The 21,572-nt window shown below is 37.2% G+C and overlaps 1 protein-coding gene across 5 annotated transcripts in view; it reads right to left on the bottom strand.

Annotated features, from left to right (window-relative positions):
* Positions 1-21,572, bottom strand: part of MID1 (midline 1) — a 325,446-nt gene that overhangs the window by 38,555 nt on the left and 265,319 nt on the right. For all 5 annotated transcript variants that reach the window (XM_036388501.1, XM_036388509.2, XM_036388529.1 and 2 more), the window contains one exon: positions 3,868-3,963. In XM_036388501.1, coding sequence (XP_036244394.1) covers positions 3,868-3,963 — 96 coding nt within the window. The remainder of the gene's footprint in view (positions 1-3,867; positions 3,964-21,572) is intronic.

The following is a 21,572-nucleotide window of genomic DNA, read 5'->3' as shown; positions in this document are numbered from 1 at the left end:
AACTTTACACTGAGATTTTGCCTGCAGCAAATCTTTAGAAGTGAGCTAGAAACTGAGCATTTCTATTACATACAAAGAGCAATGGATGCAGCACTTTGAGGGTTATACAACCAGAGGAAAACGCCTCTTCTTTATGCAACCCAAAATTATTTTACAGTGTTGTCCAGAATCTGCTTCCTATGACGTTTGGTGAATTCAAAACAAAACAAAACAAGCAGAAAGACTGAGATACAGATGCTATAAAGTTGTCTGCAAGCAAAACCTATTTCCTTTCTCCTCCCCCCTAGATAATTGCTCCAATTTCTCCTCCAGCTGACTTCAGATTATGTTTCTATCTAACAGATGAGAAGCTTTATGGTATTGACAATATGACAGACATTTAATCATGCATTTCCTAAAAGAGATGAGAAAAAAAATCCAAAATCAAAACTCAAATTGCTTAGAAACAAAGTAACTGGCATAAGAGGCTCATGCCCAAATTTGTCCCTTTTGTCAATGAATGCTAGATCCTATCAGAAGTAGGAATGCAGTCAATTAGGACTACAAAGAAATACATATCCAAGTAGTAGTCATTCCTATTCCATTCTCAGTTTGTGGAGAAAGCTCTGTTTTATCCCATGCATCAGTTCATCATTTTATGCAGCCCCCCCTGCTGTGCCAGGGGAGGCAGCCAGAGGTGCCTTCCCTGCACAGAGTGAGCAGCAGAGCTGCCCTGGGCCAGGGGGTGCTCTGCAGAAAGCAGCCAGGCCAGAAGTATGAGGTTGAGGATTTGCCATGGGCTCTAAGGAAGGAAAAAAAACAACTTTCCTGATTACCAGCCTTCTGGGTTTTCTGCAAAACCAAGTAATGACAGACAGGATTACAGAGGAGGGGAGAATGGAAAGACAGAAAAATTAGTGTAAAATGAAAAACATGTTGGAGATGTGTCTGAAAGATGAGTAGAACAAGTGTGTCAGCATGCTCCTAAACAAACAGAAAGGTTTGGGACAGAAAAGAGTGTTACAGTCTCAAGCAATCACATTTGAGGGTGTGGTTCCCTTTGAGAAAATGGAATTTTAAAAACTGTTGCCAAAAGCAAATAAGCTAATCCATGTTAGGCATGAAAGCAGACATTCAGATACTAAAATTACTATTATTATTATAAAATGTTTAATATTATATCTTAATTAAAGTAGTAAAGAATACAGGCTTGATTTATTCACAAAGATTTTCTTGCTGTTATGACCACAATCACCCATAGGAATGCAAGACTGGAAGTGAACTTCTTGAGGCTCCCAAGATCAGGTTCTCCATCAGGATAAATCCTGTCATAAATTGATAACCTCCATCTAAAAATTGGCCAGATTTATGTCTCCATTGCTGTGATGAGAGGCCAAACCAGATACCCCTCCTCAGTGGCTGGAAGGTCTCCAGCTTCCAGATTATCAACATTACTGATCAGTCCTTGTGCACTCATGGAGGAAAAAAATGAAAAGAAGTGTTTCAGAAAGGAATAAGTATGAGTTTTAAAACATAGAGAGACTGGGATTTGGCCTTTGCTCTGGATGACAGTACAGCTGGGAAGGATGCATGGCTGGATCACCAATCTGCCATAAAGCTGGTTCCTGGGAAGCCACTGACTCTTGAGATGAGAAATGGTGGCTTTGTGACAACATTTGGTTTGGCTGGTGAGGATCAATTTATTCAAAACACACAGAGCCTGTTTTCCGTTCATTTTTGGACACATCAGCTTTTGCTCCATATCAAACCACAGAAGACATTCCTTTTCCATTTTTCATGTAACATTGAATTTTTTGGCTTATAACATGATAAAGGCTTAAAAAAAGTTACTGTTTATAGCAACAAATAGATGTTAGTGAGCATGACTTTTAAAAGTTTATCTATATCAGAATAAAGTCTTGGTAATTTTAATACAAGGAATAATAATAATTTCCTTTCCTTCCTTGTTTTTCGAAGTTCAAACTATATCTGAAATGGAAAGCTTATTTCCTTTTTCTTTTTTTTAAACCAGTTTTAAAGGCCCCAAAATTTAAATCAAAATGATTTCAAATTAGGTAAGGAAAATCAAAGTAGGTAACAAAAGTCTTTAAATTTACTACCTATATTTTTATATGTTTACAAATGATGTACAATGTATTTTACATTATTACCTGTAATAAATCTAATAATGAAAAAGAAAGCATTTGCTGTAAAACTAACTTCCTTTTCAGTTTCAACATTTCAGTGGGTTCATATGTCAAAACTAATACAGTAATTGGAAACTTTTCCCAATATTTTGTAATTTTAAATTTGCATTATTAACGTTTTAGCCAATCTAATTTAATCTAATTAATAGATTAGATTAAAGATTAATCTAGCCAATCTTTTTAATCTAATTTTTAATTTGGGTCCCTGTATTGGGTTGAATTTCTCTCCTGAGCAACCAAGAAGAGAAAGAATGTACTGACTTTTCAAAAATCTATCTAAGTCACATTTTCTCCAATGCTGGAGATATGCACATCATATCTGAAATTTTCACAGGGCTCTGAGAAACAGAGATAACTTCAAAGTTTACTTCCCCATCCCCACTTGCCCAATTTCCAGCACAGCCAAGGTCCAAGGTTTTGACTGAAGCTCATTTCTTAATATTTAGCTAATTTAAATGCTAATTAGACTAATTTGATGAATAAAACATGGTAGGAATTCATTAACAACTATGTTGCGATTGCTTTATGTCTTCAGAGAAATTTTCTAAACCAGGACTCCAGGGACAATAGCGCATCTGTTACCGGCTGAACAAGTTGGATCCTTGTAACACTAAACTAAGAGCTGGTAAAATATTGCAGAGCTGCAGAGAAGACAGAGGAGCAATTTTAAGTTTTTCAGCTCTAGCACATCTTGGACACAGGCCACCAGTGAAGAAGAGGCTTTATGCTGTCCTGAGCCCGTCTGTCAAATTGCGCCTTATCTCTGTCTCTCAATACCCACTAATGCCATTCCAGCTGTTCTGCCTGGTGTTATTGGTGCCTATACAAAGGGATGAAACCATCCACCTAATGCCTCATACTGTGGGTAGACTTTTATGGTTTTATTGAGCTCTGTGAAGTTGGTGAGGCTCCAGAGAAGCGGAGCAGATACAAACATAGATAAGATGAACGATCTCTTTGGAAGAATAGGGGGCTGCTTCGCTTTGGTTGGTTGGTTGGCTGGCTTGTTTCTTGAGTTTGTTTCCTTTTTTTGTTTGTTTGCTTTGCCTTTTTTGGGTGAACTTTTTTTCACCCTTTCTAGGGGGAAATTATAGGTTCAGATCCCACCCTGCTAAAGAATGATTGTCAGAGTGGAATATGTAAGTGAAGCAACTAGAAGGCCTGTAAGAACCTGTTTTCTTTGGAAGATAAATATACTTCATGTATGACATGTGAGTACAGATAGGTATTCAGTTAATTCTGACTAAAAAAAAGAAAATGAAAACAAATCTGGTGTTAAACAGAAACTTAAATGAGGTTCGGAATCTGGGTGTTCCTATTTTTTTGCCTTCATTTTCCACCTGTAAATATTTCTCTATCTCAAAGGATCCAGAAAGACAAATGTTAAAGGTAATAAGTGATGTGTTCAAGGATAGTAGCAGTGGAGGCCATAGCAACACACCATAATTAAAACAGGACAGAAAGGAATGTAAAGGAGGTTATCTGTATTGAGAATACCCCTTATCAGTGAAAAAGTTTTAAGTCAGTTTACCATTACTGAAATTAATTTCTTCACTTGTTTGTTTGGTTTATTTATTTTTGTTGGGGTTTTGTTTGGTTTTTTTGTTTAAATGTTTGCTCCTGTATGCTAGAAATGAATGTAATTAAGTTTATGAGAATTTCTAATGGAGGCCATACTCACTTCTACATGTTGACAGGTCTGAATGAGTTTTGCCAGAAGAGTTTCCAGTTCAGTGTTCCTCTTAATAAGGTTGGTGAGGTTGCTCTCCAAATTTTGCTGTAAAAATAAAAGAAAAAAATAACATTTCAATGATTTTAATACTTTGGTGAATATTAGAAAAATCGAATTACACAGATATGAACATGAGATTTTCATATTGATATGTTCCATTACATGCTTGATTAGATTAGATGTTTTGTCTGTGCAACACAAGAGAGCAAAAAAGTTCAAGGAAAGAGTGAATTCTGGAAAACAGTTTTTCTAAGGACCTAATAATAATTAGATGAAGCAATTAGTTTTATTCAAGAGGAAAAAAATGAGTTAGAAGAAGACCAGAAAAGGCAAGAACATTTCTCCAAAATAAATATTTATTTTAACTGAGAACATTTTTTTACTCCTTCTTTCCTGCTTTCAATCTAACATCTGAATTTAAAACTCTGCTGCTAACTGAGGTCTCAGAACTGGTCAGCACTTTTTTCTTAGGATTTGAAATCCTGGGGAGATTTTGGTCTATTTAATTTTATTCCCCAGCTCAGCAGAATTATATTTTTTAATAAATAATTCAAAAGAAAAACATCCTTTCTATGGATAAGAATGAAGCTCACAAACTCTGCCTTCACTAACTGTTCTTAAGAGAGAACTTGTGGCACATTTCTGTGTTTATCAACTGATTATGGCTGCCATAAATATCTGCAGCTGTGCTGGAGCAAAGTGCTTTCCAGCTCACAGATCTGAGGATGCATCCTGGCTCCCTGCAATTGCATGGGAGATTGAGATCTAACAACAAATGTTTCAGCCTCCCTTCTCCTCCCTGTGTCCACAGGAGGGGAACCCAAGCACATGAGGGGCAGGTCTGTGACAGCTCTGACCCACTCCCTGGAGTTACAGAACAGGAATACCAGGAGTCCTCTGCTTTTCTCCTGACAAGGGCTGCAAGTGTCTCTGCGCAACTTTCATTAATTTCAACCTTCCTCATCTTTTATTAATGACCTTCTTTTCTTCACACTACTACTTTCCCTCTAGTGTATCTATTCTATCATTTCAGTCCCTGCAGCTACCATTAACATACCTGACTTGTATAATCCTCCCCCAACTCCCACCTCCATACCCACATTTAGAGAGTGTGTTTTCTGGTGTTGTCATTTCCTGCCTATTTCATGCTGTTTAAAACACCTTGTTCTTTGCCCTCCCTTCCTGCAGCCATGCAGCTCCCTTCCCATTTTTGCATGTGGCTACAAGCAAATGAAGATGGCAGTATTGAATTGCTGAATGACAAACACTTTAGCTTGTAACAGAGTTGATGCTGTAAGCACTGGAGAGGCAGTCAGTTCTGTTCCACTAAGGAAAACACAACATTTTGGTGGCTTTTATGTATATGACCCTTCCAAGAAGCATGATGGGTGCTCGAAGTACATAATTTTAGCATTTTCTTCCCAGCAGAGCCATGCATATTGTGTATGACAAGCTCTGGCTGTAAAAATACCTTCTACACTACACTTATTTCATAGCCCATTAAAACAAAGAGTAACAGGAACAGGCATTTTTACCTTACTGTTTGTGCTGGATCTTACATTTCCATAAGCCACAATGTGAAAAATCTTAGCTGCAAAGACATGTTGGCTGTGCTGTCAGATGTCCCTTTGTAGCTCATAGGCAAAGTCAAAATATCATATATAGTTACAATATCAGATAACTTTTGCCTTCAATAAACAGTTCCTTAAGTTGATTCAAATTAGCAGATACGCTTGAAATTTTATTTCTATAACTTCTTAATCTTACACATTAATGTTTTATATATTTTAATATTTTACACTAAAATATTTCAATGAAAATTGTGTATTCTTCATTGAGGTTATCTAATTTAAAATGTATTATTGAACATAAAAAATACTTGCAGTTGGTACATATATAGACTATGAAGAAAAAATGTATTCAAAAAGGTTTTGGAACACTGCCATGATTTCAAATTACTGAAAGTTATTTCTTTTCAGATAAGGCCATTAATACAAGAAGAGTCAGTATTTTTCCCTGAAACAGAAATGTATTGACCCATAGATTATATATACATTATTATATTATAAATATTTCCAAAATCTGGATATAGTAATCTATATTCAATCTATTTTCATATATATGTGTGTATATATATATATATATATATATATATATATATATATATATATATATATATATGATGAAAAACAAAATCTTAGAATAAGTTTCCTATCCAGTGACTACAAATATAAACCCACATATATTATTATGGCTTCACACAGGTCTCTTGATATCTTCTGCATTTCCTGACCATGAAAATGGAAGAAAACTGTGAAACAAGTGAGTTGCCTAAGAGAAAATAAAGTTAATCCATTCCCATGCTCTATCTCCTTGAACTGTGTAATTTTAAATATGGGAAACCTGGATTCTGTTTCCATGCAATTTAGTATGCAAGAGATTGTTTTCTTTTTTTTAAAGTCAAGAATAATTAGAATTTTGTTAAATTTTTGTTGAAGAACATCAGTTTTTATTAATGCTTTACCAGACAACAAGAAACTGGTGGCTGCTGTCTGAAATTAATGTCAATCTTTCCAGTTTCACTAGGGCAGTACTGAATGGCAGCTCTTAAAAAGTGGCCTGATTTGAAAGTCTTAAAGCTCATAAAACTTGATCAGTATGTTTACCCAGATTTTCTTTCAGCAGTATTGTCCTCTAGTACTTTCCCCTATTATTTTCTCAGACAGACCATGGAGCCACTTTAGCTACCATGTGATAGTAAAATTGCAGAGTTTGAGATCTGCCCTCTTTCTTTACTCCATGAAGGGTGACACAGAAAAGGCTTGAACATTTAAATTTCAGAAACAGATGTTTGCTCAGAGACTTTCCAAAGTGTTGCAACCTCATTTCTCATCCACACCAGGAACTTCCCCAGTTGCATAAAACAACACTGCCAGATTTAGAGGTCCGGCCAACTTGGAAAATTAATTTAGTTGTTGTAGACCAGAATTCCTGGGAGAGTGAATTTTAGCCAGGTTTGAAGTCTAAGAAAGTGTGCTCTCACATTATGATGAGTACATGTGAAAGTGAGTAGCAGAGTAACCTGATTCCAAGTACCTTCCTTCTTCCCACCTAATCTTCTACTGCTGCTCTGTTGGGCACACCAAATTACAATTGTATTTTTGGTAATGGTCTAGGTAAATCACAATTCCTTACACATTTACACCTTCATTTTCTTATCTTTTTTTGTCAGTTGCTAATTTTCATTGTTACCTGTTTATTAAAAACTGATCTTAGAAACTCTGGTGTTGATTTTTTTTAAAGAAGCATGAGAGTTGCTCTGCATTTCCTCTGTGGACAGGCTTCATGTATGTTAACTCAGTAGATGCAAATTGTTCTCAAAAAGCAAAAGCAAGGCTGAATGCTTCCTAACTTACCAATGTAGATCCAGCCCAAGATCTTGACATTCCATTCATGCTTTGAAACTGTTTTTACAACAGTATAAAGTGAAAAGAATGCTTACTGTCCATTTAGCACGGTCTGACAATTATACAACATAAATATTCCTATAATCTTGGGATAAATCCAAGTAGATGAAGCCCCAGACATGTAATTGAAAAGGACAGTTAAGGATGATGTTTCATTTTGACTCTGCATGCCTATAAAATGATATGATCCAGGAACAGGAGTCTAAGTTGGAAAAATTAATGCCAAAACCTAGAGGAAGGCAACTCAGTATTGATCACATTTTTTAAGCCGCTGTCTAGCTCATGAACACGTTGCTGCTGAAGTCATGATCATGTTGCAGCAACGATTGCGTGAGGCTTGTGCCCTGATTAAAGTGGGAGGTCAGACTAGATGATCACAGTGGTCTCTTCTAGTCTTTAAATCTATCAGTCTATGAAAACCAAATGTGAACCCATGCCCTTTGCCAAATTAACAGTCTCACGCAAAGCATTGCTTGTCTAAAATAAGAAGGTAGCACAAACAGATAATCCTAAGCTACTATGAGTTGGAAATGCTGTCAAAATAAATTAATGTAAGCTTCTAAAGAAGAGAAATGCTGAGTCGTGTGCTCCTGCCTTACGTCATGGCAGACAAAATAAAAGCATTCCCAAAATCATCTTCTCAGAGACATTTTCTATAAAAAAAGTCTATTTTAAAAGCCAAAAAATAAAACAGATAGCTATCAGGTACAATGAAATTTTCAATTTTCTTTGAAGTAAAGCAACTCCACCATGACCAAAGCCTCAGCAAGCATTGACTGCAGTTTGCATTTCCTTTGATCCTAGTGTAGAACTGACCAGAGTAAAGCACATTTTGAGTCTATCTCCTGGTTTAAAGAAAACAACTTTGCATAGTGGAACTTAAGTTTAGTAATTACATAGGTTTCTTGAGAACCACTGCCCCCCTCCCATCATCTCTTTACAAACAGTCAGTATGAAACAGTTTATACATTTCCAGACTGGGTTAGTAAAGTGTGTAGCTTAAAGCCACACAGTTACACTGCTGTAGATGAGCAATAAAACATCACAAAGCACAAGTGTGATCACAATTCTAACTTAAGCCAGCAGGGAAAGCAGGGTGGTGTTGACATGGCAGATCAATCTTTAATACTTGCAGGCTGGTTAGAGATCATAAATGTACTCCCTGTCACTAACACAGTCCAAGCAAACACATCTTCACTGAAATGTTTTCCTCCAAATTCAAAGGCATTGTCCTGCATGTGCTCCAGCTCTATTTTCACCTCGTCATAGTGACATACCCCATGAACTAGTCCTGTTGCCTCCAGGACTTGTGTCTAACCTATTAAAACAGTTGCCAATCAAATCCAGAATAACTGCCAGAATATCAAGTGTGGTTTTTAGCCAGGTTTGGTGTATATGTGAGCTCAATGCTTTATTTGGTGTTCTTTATTTAAATGGACATGCCAGGTGCACATGGAAAAACTTAAGCTAATTTTTATTCTATGTACTTGTTCTGAAACAGATGACTACTCTTCTGTAGCACTCATGTGATCAACTCTGTATTTCTCCAGCCAGGGAATAGTAACACTTTAATAGGAATGATTGACCTCAAGTCTCAAATGTGCAGAGCCTAACAACTGCACTCCACATTCCTATGTGTAAAGAAATAACAGCTATGATGTTGATGGACTCCTGGGAACTGGGATTTTTACCTCAAGTGATTATAGTATATCACAAGGAAAGACTCATGAGATACTGCACTGTTAATTAATTGTCCAGGACTATGTTTATTAAAAGTGCAATGAAAATATCTGCATGGGAAGCCATTATGACTCCAATGATGTTAACTAAGTTGAGTATTGAATATTTCCATATTTCATAGGAATGTCACAATTTTTCATTAATGTCTATTTAACATGGGACATTGTGGAAATTGAAGGAAATCCAAGCCCTTCAAATTCTTGACCACATAAAATCTTTATTAACTGAGAAAGCAATATTCTAGGGAGAACCTCCAATTACACTCTTGTGTCTCTGCAAAGCCATGCCCTCAAATATACCAGGGTTTCCTGTCATTTGTAAGTGCAGTTCTGGCCTTTCATTTAACTACACCAATCTGTCTTGTGAGTTGCTTTTCAGTCTTTCTCCACTGCTTCTTCTCTTTTGGAGAAAGAGAAATTTCATACCTGGGGCCTCGGAGGAAAAAGAACAGGACAAGAGCTATATACATAGCACCCTATAGCAAAAGTTTTCCATTGATGTGTACTATAAGTTTGGAAAAGAAACCATACATACACTTAAAAACTATTTGCCCATAGCAGAGACAATGTTTACCCAGAACACAGGTCAATGAAACTTTCACTGCATACTTATTTTCATAGTTATTTTTTTATTGTAACAGAAGGACATATAAAAATGAAGTGAAAATAGCATTTTCTCTTAAAGGCTTTCAAACTTGTTAAAGGGATTTTGTTCCAGTTTAGATAGTGACAAAACTGACTATAGGATAAACTGAGATTTTTTTTTTTCAATTAAGCTATTAGAAGATATACAAATGTTAACTTGGTTGGGATCTGAGGGGGTGTTTCAGTTCTTTTTTTAATGAGTCATGAGTCATTAATCAAAGAAGGACCAGAATAATAATCAGGAATCAAGGATCAAGAAGGAATAGATTTAGCTTCTTACCACATTAAAAACTAAAACACAGTTTGGATTGATATGTGAGTTAACAAGATTTGCAAAAGTGTAAAAATATTTTTGAGGCCACAATATATTTGACCTTTTTTTCCTGCCTCAGTGCAGGAGTCAAACTGGAAGCTGAAGTGTTAAAAGAGCAAAACAAATACCAGACACCTGAATTTAATGCATGTCATTAAAGACTTATTGTGTCGAGCTAGAGGGCTTATAAACTCATTCTTTTCCCCATGGACTAATCCAGTGCAATGAAGGGGGTTAAGGACAACTTGAACTATTGCACAACTGTCCTGCAGCACCCTAGCTAAATGTACTTCCAGCCTCCCAGGACATGGAATGTATTTAAGACCAGGAGTTCAACACAAGCTCCTGCCCACAAGATGCATAATGTAATCCTGCTCAAGAAAGATCTGAGAAGTATTCATTCCAAAACCTGAAAATCTAAGTTTTCCACCTAACCAGTGACAGGCATCTATACAAAAACAAAACAAAAATGTTATCTAAAGAACCAAAATTTATGCAGTATTATTAAAGTCTGGGTTTCTACAGATGTCTGCCTAAACATTTCTGAAAGTTATATTTATTTAAGAGGTTTTATTGTGGAAAAAAATCTGGGTTTAATCAGTCAATACATATGACTGCATTTTGCGGTTAAAAAATTCCATCTTATCTAAGCAGGTATGTGTAGAAACAATTCAGTATTATGCAAAGCTGGCAGGTTAGAAAGGACAGCTGGATAGGTAAGAAATGGAGCAGGTCAACGTGGTGATTTGGTCTGCACTAGGTAACAGTGGTGGAGTTGTCACAAGCCTAATTCAGCTCCTTCTGCTGGCCTGTAATGAAGCTGACACTTGAGGCAGCTGCAGCCTTCTGCATTTGTTTCTCAGTATAGCAAACAGCACACTGAAGGATATTTATTGATTGCCCTCCTGAGGATATTAATTGTCCATCCAGAGAACGAAGCTGTGGGCCCATCTCCTGGCACAGCTAGAAGGTCTGGCACACCCAGGACTCACACTGGCCTTGTGGGCTTGTAGCAGCTGGGCTAACACAGAACACCAGCAGCTCCTATTCAAGAAAATGTGAGGGGCTGTCTGGGCAGCTCCACTGCAGGGGGCAAACAGGTGCATCAGTGAACACCACATACTCCCAGCTGTGTCCCCAGCAGCTGTAGGAGCCATACAGGCACCATTGGTGAACCCAAGGGAAGCCAGAGAACTGAGCCTCTTTGGGAAAATGCTGATCCCACTCTTCAATGTCATGGTGCATGAGGCAAGTGTCACCAAACCAGCTAAGCAGAAACCCCAATTCTGGTACAGGGTGAAGTATACTAATCAAAGCACCACTTACAATTGTGTTTTATAGGGGTTTATTTCTTGTGTTTATGAACCCTCTGAAATTTTGCCAAGAAGTACACCAGGAGCTACTTACAACCCTCTGGAGCACTCTGCTTTTTACTCACTGAAGGCATTGAAAGCTTTGCCTTTTGCTTGCTGTGAATATACCATATACCATACCTTGCAGACAGCATACCATGAAAAAGTTGGCATCTGTTTAGTTTGGTGCTTGTTCTGTCACATGCTCAATACTTTGCTGCCCATGGTTAGAGCTTGCTCTAGACAGAAGTATAAATCTCTCTGTTTTCTTCTCCTCATCTGCTCTATTGCCTATTCAGCAAACTAAAACCATCTACTAGATTGAGTAAATGCCCTGGAGGAAGTTTGGTGTGGGGAACTTGAGTTTCCCACAGTTTTCAAGTTTAGATATAAGTTCAACTTCTTTGAAAACATTCATCTAAAATAATTCCCAACCTGATAATATAATTTATCAGTATTTTTCTATAAAAAGCTTTTGACCAAGCACCAGGTCTCACATTTAAGGGTTACTAAAATAATTATCTTGATGCCTTCAACTGGCTACCTAGAACAGAGGCCAAACAGAGTTATTTATTGAACACCTACAATAGATACACCTTGGGCAGTGCAAAAGCCTCTCAGAGGCTACACCCAATATGGACAATGGTCACGAGTTTTTCAGGATTTCTTTTCTTTTTTTTTTTAACAGCGGCTTTGCTGTATCCTTGCAAAGAGACAAAATATTAAGAAGGATAAAAAGGATCGAACAATATATTTAAAGGTTTTTTTATTATTTAAATGATGGAAAATACCTAGAAAGAATAAAAGCAAGCAGATCAGATTCCTTGATAGTACCAGTTTATATTATCCATGCACCTGGAGCATTTATAATGTGTAAAATATTGGTTTCACAATAAATACTGTAAAACTGCCTCCTTTACTATTATTTTAGATGTAGTTCCCTGTAAGGAATATGATGTGCATTGGGTTGTCTGCAGTACATACACATTTAGGAAAAAATACACTGTCTAAATTGGAAATGCCACATTTACAAGGGACAATATTGTTTGTTCAGAATTTGCCATTACTTTATTCTCTAACTCTGACTAGCCTCTATTCTAGGCAGCCAGTCCAAGGCATCAATCTCTGAATCAGATTTCAGGTACAGAGATGTTATTATATTTAAATCTTTGACTTTATAATTTGTTATGTATAAAATCAGATGGCAACATTAAATACTCTTAGTAGAATTACATACTTAGGGACTTACTAAAAGAATATGATGGTAGTGAGCTGAATAGGGAGTATAAATTGAAAGGTGTAGATCATGACTTGGAAACAGATTTTGTTTCATATTTCTGTCCTAGTCAGGTGACATTTCTGTTCTGACCTGCCTAGTCTTTATTGCCAATACTTCCTCAGAGATCAACTTAAGATTTCAAATTCACTAACCACCACTACCACCACCAAAAAAACCCAACCCACCCCAAACCTAAAAAAGACAAAAACTAAACCAAACACCAACAAACCCCTCAAGAGTTTTAGCTGAAAACCTAAAGTTCTGAGTATATTTTAAGTACTGATGGACTAGAAAAATAACCACAACAAATCCAGTAGTTTCTTTTTCCCTTGCATTTTGCAACTGATAAATGAAAGAAAAACAAACCAAGAAGACACTCAGCAGGCAGAAGTATCATCCTCTCTCATTTAGTGTACAATGCTAAAGGCTTTTCCTTCTCTTACCTCATCAATGTATCCAGCTCCATTCCCAGACATCCTGATCTCCCTCACTACTCCTACTTCCAAAACATGCTCATGATTTTGCCCCATTTTTTCTGGTCATGCTGCGACCTGTCCAGCTGCTGCTACAACACGCCCCTCACCTTCTGCTAGACTTTTTGAACCTGAGTTGAACTCAGTTTCTGGCTCTTGATTTGCTGGCAGAATATGGTGCCAAGAGTTTCTGGGAGGAAGGTCTGAAAGTAATGTGGATGCTCAAGAAAGTCCTCAGGGGCTGAGGGATGCATGCTACAGACAGCAGAACAGTTGAAGAAATAACTCCTTCCCATGCTACGATACTATTTTTCACTCCCTTATGGAGTGCACTTCCACAAAGAAATTAAATAATCAATTCAGTGATAAACCAACTATAATTTGAGAGGCCAGTAATGCAGGGACACATTATTTTTCAGCAGTCCTCAATAATGTATATGGAATGATTAAAAAACTGAACCAGCCATAAGCAAACATTCCATGTGGAAGCCACAGCTGACTTGCCTGTTCACTTAGCTCTGCAGACAATCACAGACGTGTTTCACTTTACTAATGTGAATTTATCAATTTGTATCAACTAATGAGTTGTTCATGCCAGTATGAGCAATTGCATGAGGATACTTCAAAGTAGTGAGTTTTGGCTCAAGAAGTATGTTTGTAAGTACTCTTGTATTTTTTTACTGTGCTCCTATAATCACTTGCAGCATGCCTGACCATAAAATGTAACTCAAGCCAGTTCTACTCCATCAATAATTGAGATCCCATGACTATATACCGAACTTTTTTTGTCTATTTTTTATTTCTGATTACACACAGTTTGAAAAGTAAAACAGAAATAAATTTTCTGTGAGTTAAGAATTAGTGATTGTGTTAGAATGTTTGTGACATCACCACAGAACTCTGGTTCCACAAGACATTTAAAAAATACATTAAAAATAAATCTTATGCTGTTGTTTGCAAGGTGATAGATCATATCATATAAAATCAAAGGATGTTTTTAGGGAAAAGAGTGCAAGTAGAAGCCTAGATATGTGCACCTGTAGGATTTCAAACTCACAAACACAGATCTGTTTCAATTTCTAAAACAGTATTTTGTACTCTTCTGAGTTAGAACTTTACTTTCTTGACATTTCAGATTTTCACCTGAAAGGCAAAACACAAAGGAAAGGCCTGTGTGCTCTCTAAGAGAACTAGAACAATCAATAACAGCTCTGCTTCTAACAGGAAAAGACTTTGAACATTTTACTAATGAAAGAAGGATGAGATTCTCTATTTACGGCCTTAATATTAAGCACAGAAATTTGCACTAGTAAATTTAGTAAATCTGTCATCAGAAAAGAGGGCATTTAATCCTCAGAAAACAAAAGCAATTTATAAGTGCATATATATACTAGATTTCAATAAATGCTCAATTAAGAACAAAATACTTATGAATAATAGAGAATAAAACACCTGAATCCACAGTCCATTTTCTATAAGAACAGCAAATGACAGGTATAGCCCCACCTTTCTTTAACGTATTAAAAAATTCAGCTGAATTATCATAATTTTAAGGGGCCACCTTCCTGGTACCTCTTCTTCCTCCAAAATGCCAAATGCAAAAACGATGGTCCTCTAGAGGTGTGATCAATGTAGCAAATGCCAGATTCTGCACCTAGGACAGAGTAACCCAGGCTGTGTGTACAGACTGGGGAATGAGAAGCTGGAGAGCAACGCCACGAAAAGGGACCTGGGGGTCCTGGTCAATGGTAAATTGACCATGAGTCAGCAGTGCCCTGGCAGCCAGGAGAGCCAACCCTGTCCTGGGGGCATCAGGCACAGCATGGCCAGCTGGGCAAGGGAGGGGATTGTCCTGCTCTGGGGCAGCCTCACCTCCAGTGCTGGGGGCAGTTTTGGGTGCCACAATATCAAAAAGACATCAAGCTATTGGAGACTGTCCAAAGGAGGACCATGAGGATGGTGAAGAACCTTGAGGGGGACCTGTATGAGGAGCAGCTGAGGACACTTGGTCTGTTCAGCCTGGAGAAGAGGAGGCTGAGGGGAAAGCTCACTGTGGTCATGGACATCCTCACAAGGGGAAGCAGAGGGGCAGGTACCAATCTCAACGATTTACAATCTCTTCACTCTCATAACCAGTGACAGCACCCAAGGAAGCAGCATGAAGCTGGGTCGGGAGAGGTTTAGTTTGGATATCAGTAAAAGGTTTTTCACTCAGAGGGTGGTTGGGCCATGGAACAGGCTCCCCAAGGAAGTGATCACAGCACCAAGTTTGACAGAGATCAACAACCGTTTGAACCATGCTCTCTGGCACATACATAGTGGGATTGTTGGGGCATCCTGTGCAGGGCCAGAGTTGAACTCAATGACCATTTTGGGTCCCTTCCAACTCAGCATATGCTATGATTTTATGACCTTTGAATGATTTACAAAGAATCTTAGAATGTTTCATCTTATCCACTCTAGCATACCTAAACTAAGGATGCAAAACTGAGCTAGTCTTACATGGCCTGCTGATCATCTTTACATCAGGTGGGATAACAGTAGTAAAACATACAAACAGCTTGCCTGAACCCTCCCATATAGCTTTGCTTATTTTTTAGTAAACACTGTAACCATAATATGACAGGCATTCCAGTAATGAAAAATAAATGACTTAACATTTTGCTGAAAAGACTAGCAATTTAGAGAGAAGTGCAAATCCAATTATTCCTACAGAAAGAGGGAGATATTAACATTTCATTTGATACATTTACATAACGTGACCAATTTATAACGACTACTTCCAGACAAATGATTCATTTGATTTATGACAGCCTTTGAAGTTTTGCCTACTATCAAGGCTCCCAAACTTTTTTTGCTGAAAACATGAGTCAATGCTGATTATGTAAGTATGCTTTTCATGGCACTTTGGGAAGATATTAAAACTGTAAAGCACATGGAAGTCTCAACTTGAGGCCTTCAATTAATTCAGTTTGATTTTGATCTCAGACAAAGTTTTCTTTGGAGAAAAGATATGAACTTCATTTACCCAGTACTTTATTTCTGTATTTTCTACATCGATTTTTTCTGAGAGATTTGTGAGAAATACCTTCTCTTTAGCCATATAAAACATACACAAAAAAGCATACATCTGTATAGAGCATATATCTATGCTTTGTAAAGTGAAAAGAATGAGTAATGCAATGTGCAAGGGGTGTAGAGAGTGAACAGATTATTCTCTGGTGTTTCTAAAGCACATGGTCATCAATAGCATTTTGAGGTCACACAATACTGATGGAGTGCTGAGCCTGATTTCATGTACAACAACTTTTTAAGTTCCTCATTTTTTCATTGACTGAAGTAAGATCTCTTCTCCCTGGATAACTGAAGGCTCAAGGGGCCTCATAAGAATATCCCTATACTTCAAGGGTACCTACAAACAGACCATTTCTTCACAAGCAGCCACACAGGGAAGATAAGAAACAACAGGTATAAGTTGCACTCAATGTAAAAAAGACATGTTTTGCAGTGGGAACAATCATTTACTAAGACAGCCTCTCTAGGGACAAGGGAGAGTCCTCATTGCTGGAAGTCTTCAATATGCAATTGGACAGATAGTCTGCATAGCCATCTAGGCTCCCTCTTACATGAAAGTTTGATCATCTTGGGAGGTCCCTTCCAAAGTGTGGTGCTCTACAATTGATGATTTATTAACCACTCTTATTAGTTAAGGAGCTGTATCTGTAACTGATTCATTCTTTTAGGTATGGCCCTGTGTGCATGGGCATGTGTATACATAGGGATTTGTTTTAGCAAACCCTCCAGTGAAATCAACCTACTGGTTAGCTTGGCCTCTCATTCTAGCTTGTTGAGCTTCATGGCTGTATTTTGAGCTGATTTGCCCAGTCCGAAACTATTTCAATTATGCAACTATTCCCTGATTTTGAACACTACAGTGCCATTAACAAAGTGAGTTACATACAGGAGAGGAGAACTGACATCTCTCTAATTCCTACTGGCCTGGTCCACACTTTTCTGTATCTCCAGATGCTTGGAAAACAAAGCCTGGCAAGACTTGCAAACCTCAGAATGCCAGGCTTTCCCAGAGGGCTTTTGACTCCTTAGTTCTGCACATGAACTGGTTCACCCCGTGCATAAACACGCAAGTCTGTGAGATGGCCAAGAAATAATTGTGCAAATAGCTGAGGAGGGGCCAGGAGAGCCATGCCCTATATTGCCTTTGTAACTATGTCAAGAGAGGCTCTACTCTCTAAATTGCTGTTACACTCTGATAGGAAAAACAAGTTGGTTTTGGTAAGCCTTTCACTTTGTTGCAACTGTTCATGCAGGAGATGGGACATACATTTTGGAAATTACATATTCTAGATAATATTATGGAATACTGAAATGACAGTTCCACTGACTTCCATTTTTTGCAGTTGTTTCTGCCAGAGCGGTTCCTATTGAATATATAAAACTAGCTTTTACCCATGATTTTTGTAATTAATAAGGAACTTATTTTACTTTATAACTCAGTATCTCTGTTTTCTTTTTCATTTCATAACAATGTATCTGTTCATGAAGTTAACAGTGATGCAAATCTTCCATAGTCTTTGTTTCCACAGTAACCACCTTATTTCAAGAGAAAGAACCAAATCACGTGCCAAGTACATGAAATGCTAAAATGCTTTAAATTACTCATTTAACTAATTAAAAAAAAAAAGATAAGACAAAATTTCTTAATAGAGTTAGAGGCATAATAATGCCTACTTTGTTCTTTCCCTATACGAATTTCAATTACTTTTACAAGAGAAAAATATCCTGATCCTTATTTCATAGATTAGTCAATTTCCCTAAGATAAATGCCTTTAATCAAATATGCACTAAAGGCTATGCTAGTTTTCCTACTGAGTCAATGGGCTTTGAATGAGAGTCATCAGAAGCCAGTAAAGTCAAGCAGGCCCCTCCCACTATGGACACTAAATGCTGGTAAAGTTTTTGTTCAGGGAAGTAGTCTGGGTGCTCAAGATAATGATTATTACTTGTATGTTAGAGTGGTGTCAGCTATTTTCAAACAATCTATACGTGGTTACTGAAGACAGGAAAAGCAAAGATTCCTAGGTTTGACATAACAGGTAGTTTGCCCTTGCCACAGTCTATTGACCTGTGATCAAAGTGAAAACTTACTGGATGAACATTCTGAATTCAGACTTTTAAAACTAGCCCCTTAGAAACGTTACAAAAAAAAAAAAAAAAAACCAAACAAAAAACCAAAATGCAAGAAAAACCCCCAAAAAACCAAACAAAAAACAAAAAACCCTGCCTTGCTTCTGAATGTAATTTTGAAACTGAATGTAATTTTGAAACTGTCTAAAAAAAAGAAGATTTCAATAGTTCTTGATGGGTTTGTCCAGACCTTTAAGGTTGTCCATTCTCATTATTAAATATGTGCTGTGGTATGTCTCCACTGTATGACACTAGCTGCTGGGTGCTTTTCAAAGTAAATAGAAGTCTGCTTTGTTTCATCTTGCAGAGTCCCTAAAGGTAACCTCAGAAATGTCTTAGGTACAAATGAATTTTGTACATCTAAAATGCTTTTGAGTCTCAGGGTCAAACAACTAGCATGAAAATCAAATGTGAGTGAAAGAAAGAAAAGGGAAATGAAAGAAAAGGGAATCACAATAAAAGCAGTGGATTTCACAACTTGGTGAATTTCTTTAAGCAAACTCTGTGTTTGGAAAAACAGCTGTTAACCCTGGCAGCTGCAGAAAAGGCCCCATGGATCCTGTGGACAAGGAGCTGACCACGTGCTCTCACAGCAAAGGTAGCTGCTGATGCCTTGAAGGTGTTTAAATGACGAAGAGGTTGCACAAAGGAGCTGTGAGTTTCTATCCTTGAAGACAGTTAAAATAGTCACTAGGCAACCTGCCCTCATTGTGAAAGGGGGTGCTGACTAGATAACTTCCAGAGGTCTCTTTCAAACTAAATTATTCTCTAATTCTGTAATTAAGACACTTATTTTTATAAATCATAAATATTACCGAAATTCTGAAAATCTATAGATAAATTAGTTGAGCCATAAATATTTTTTTTATATAAAGAACTTAATGAAATATATTTTTAGAAGCTAAGTTTATCGTATATGATGTATAGCACAAGTGACAATGTTTTGTACATTTGACTGCACTATTCAAAGTATGTTCTAAACCATGAGTGAACAATATGGATACCTAGCTTTTCTATTACCCTCATTTAATCTATTCTTTGACTTTTTATTTCCTGCATGATATCAAGTTCCAGTGAATAAAATTATTTCTGGGTAGTATACAGTTACAGAAACATCACACCTTTTCTGCTTTGCCTGGAATCTTTGACAAAGAACAAGACTGTAATTTATTAAGGGAAATTTTCAGTTTTCAGTGCACTTGTGAAAGATAAACAAAACAGAACAGGAATTGCAAGGCCTCTTCAGCCTTACCTATTTCGTGTACTCTACTAAATAGAAAAATCGGATTTATTTTCTGTAATTCAGCATTGATTGAGAAGTCTAACCAGGGGTGGAAGAACTGCCACACTTTTTTCAGGACTCAGTCTGCCAGCACATGCATCAGACAGTTGTGGTTCAGTGCTCCTGGGCTGAGCTAATGGGGATGAAAATTTCAAAGACCTTTAAATTAAAAACCCATTAATGGAGAGGACAGATTCAGACTTGCTTTTAACTGCTTTTAACATTTACTTGCTTGATATGAAAGCTGTAGGGCAAAAGGAAATAAGGCCTTAAAATGTGTATGGATTGCTTTATGTAGAAATACAAAAGAAATTAACATAATTTAGTCCTATACAGTGTTAGAAAACTGCAAAGACAGAACCACCTACATATATTACAATGCTTATGTAAAACTTATGCCTACTTCTCAGTTTTCCTTGAATAGCCTGGCTGCCCTGGTTTTCTCTCCCCCATTTAATTGTGCTTTTTTTTTTTTTTTTTCACAGTCAAAAATGGTACTTAGCTGAAGTGAAATCCTTAAATCTTTTGAGGATATACAGTATGGGTCTCCTAATTAGGACATCCGGTGGAAACACTATTTTAAAAAAGACTGGAGAAAGGGGAAAGAAATACTACATCATGCTTTGTACTGAAATAATGTCCCAATTAAATAAAAATACAAGCTAAAAATTACATGCTCTTCATTTTTCCCTAGAGGTTTAGCAAAAGGCTAAATGCATTTTCAGTTTAGTCCCCCAGTTTTAAAAAAATGGTGTGCTATTATGCATCAGAGCTGTAATTAGTCATTTTGATAATAACAATGGAGTTTATAATTTCACACCAGGCTGATCATCACTTGAAACCATTTATTTCAGCTCAGTACATCCCCTGTTAATTGGAATGTTTTGCTAGTGGTGTGTTCCCATTAAGATACAGTCTTGTCGTTAAGGCCATTAGGTTTGACCTCTTCCCTTGAATCCAGCCCAGGAAACGGCCATCTGGAACCCATGCATATGGATAGCAGGATTCAGATACACTAACAGCCATCGGCCTGTTCCTCTGTGAGTTATAGGTGAAATAAAAGAATTAGTATGCAAAATGTTGTAGTCTCTCTTGCATGAGGTCAGATTCTGCAATTACTGTGGTCATACCTGGCCCTAGAATGCACAGAATTTATAATGTCTCCCTGCAGCAAGTTTTGTATTAAAAAGTAGTTTTGCTATATACAAAGGGCTAAACCCAGGCATTAGTTGAATGTTAAGAATCAGATAATTTTGAGAGATATAGCTCAGTTCATAACTTATCCTCAACTATTTAGAACATATTTCAGACTTTTTAAAGATATTACTCATATCAGCAGGGATTGTAGTTTCATCTATCATTATGTGTATTTGACGTTTCCCATTATTAGCTCTTTATTTCACATACTGCAATGTCAAACTTCAGTTATATCAGACTAAAGTTTCCAGTTGCAATATTTCCTTGGCCTGATTTTATTTAATTTTCATTTTTATAGAAATGTCAGATAAAACCACCAGCTAATTTTACAAAAATGTTACAGAAAATATGTTGCCATCAGTGATAAAAAGTTGTGCTCTGCTGCTTCAGTGCTTAGAAATCTGGACTTTGGCAGGAGAAGTTTTTGTGCCAGGTGTATGCCTTTTTGCCTTTAACAGCCAGCCCTTCCAAATTCAAATAAGATCTGAAAAAAACTGTACATCACAATTTTGCAACTAAAAATTCTGAGGACTGCCAACACCAGCTGAGCTGCAGACTCCCAGCTGACCAGATGGGATGTGTACTATCATAGTACAGGTCAGGGCTACTCAAACTCGCCTACAATATCCTTGTAATGACTTCTCCCACCTGACGACCTAAGGCAGGGTTACATTCCAGATCTAAAAGCAGAATTTGTCTCTC

This window comes from Molothrus ater, chromosome 2 (genome assembly GCF_012460135.2).
Source record: "Molothrus ater isolate BHLD 08-10-18 breed brown headed cowbird chromosome 2, BPBGC_Mater_1.1, whole genome shotgun sequence".
Lineage (NCBI taxonomy): Eukaryota > Metazoa > Chordata > Aves > Passeriformes > Icteridae > Molothrus > Molothrus ater.
The sequence above is the reverse complement of the archived record's forward strand: the minus strand, read 5'-3'. Positions and strand labels throughout refer to the sequence as shown.